Source organism: Eimeria mitis, genomic scaffold (genome assembly GCF_000499745.2).
Source record: "Eimeria mitis Houghton genomic scaffold, Emh_scaff327, whole genome shotgun sequence".
Lineage (NCBI taxonomy): Eukaryota > Apicomplexa > Conoidasida > Eucoccidiorida > Eimeriidae > Eimeria > Eimeria mitis.
The window spans coordinates 899-1,611 of NW_013571609.1; the positions used below are offsets into that span (position 1 = coordinate 899).

At 61.3% G+C, this 713-nt stretch overlaps 1 protein-coding gene across 1 annotated transcript in view; it reads right to left on the reverse strand.

Annotated features, from left to right (window-relative positions):
* The window catches only part of EMH_0008030 (uncharacterized protein), a gene marked incomplete at both ends in the record, with an annotated part of 5,520 nt that overhangs the window by 478 nt on the left and 4,329 nt on the right, over positions 1-713 (reverse strand). Inside the window, one exon of the mRNA XM_013498218.1 lies at positions 8-711. Within this exon, the coding sequence (XP_013353672.1) occupies positions 8-711 (704 nt within the window). The remainder of the gene's footprint in view (positions 1-7; positions 712-713) is intronic.

Sequence of the window (713 nt, forward strand, 5' to 3'; positions counted from 1 at the left end):
TGCTTACGAGGGCGCGGGTGCATCGTTTCTCTGCTCTAGGGGACAGGCGGCTTGCATTTGGCTGCTGCTGCTGCTGCTGCTGCAGCTGCTGCTGCTGCTGCAGCTGCTGCTGCTGCAGCTGCTGCTGCTGCTGCTGCTGTTGCTGCTGCAGCTGCTGCTGCTGCAGCTGCTGCTGTTGCTGCTGCTGTTGCTGCTGCAGCTGCTGCTGCTGCAGCTGCTGCTGCTGTTGCTGCTGCAGCAGCAGCCGCAGCATTGCTGCTGCTTCGCATGCAGCAGCATGTCTTCTTGCTGCTGCATCTGATAACAAGACAGAGACAGCAGCATCAGCAGCAGCAGCAGGCAGCAGCAGCAGCAGCAGCGGCTGCAGACGCAGCAGGAGAGTTGCTGCTGCAGATGCTGCAGCAGAACAGAACGCCTCAGCACCTGTTGCTGCTGCTGCTGCTGCTGCTGCTGCTGGTGTTGCTGCTGCTGCTGTCCCTAGTCCTGCTGTTGCTGTTGCTGCAGTTGATGATGATGATGCTGCTGCTGCTTGTTCTCCTGCAGCAGCAGCAGCAGCAGCAGCAGCAGCACGAGCAGCAACAGCAGCAGCTCCATGCGCCAGCACCGGCAGCAGCTGCTGCAGCAACGGCAACAGAGCCCCACACTCTCGGACATCCCTTTGCTGCTGCTCTTGCTGCTGCTGCTGCTGCTGTTGCTGCTGCTGCTGCTGCTGC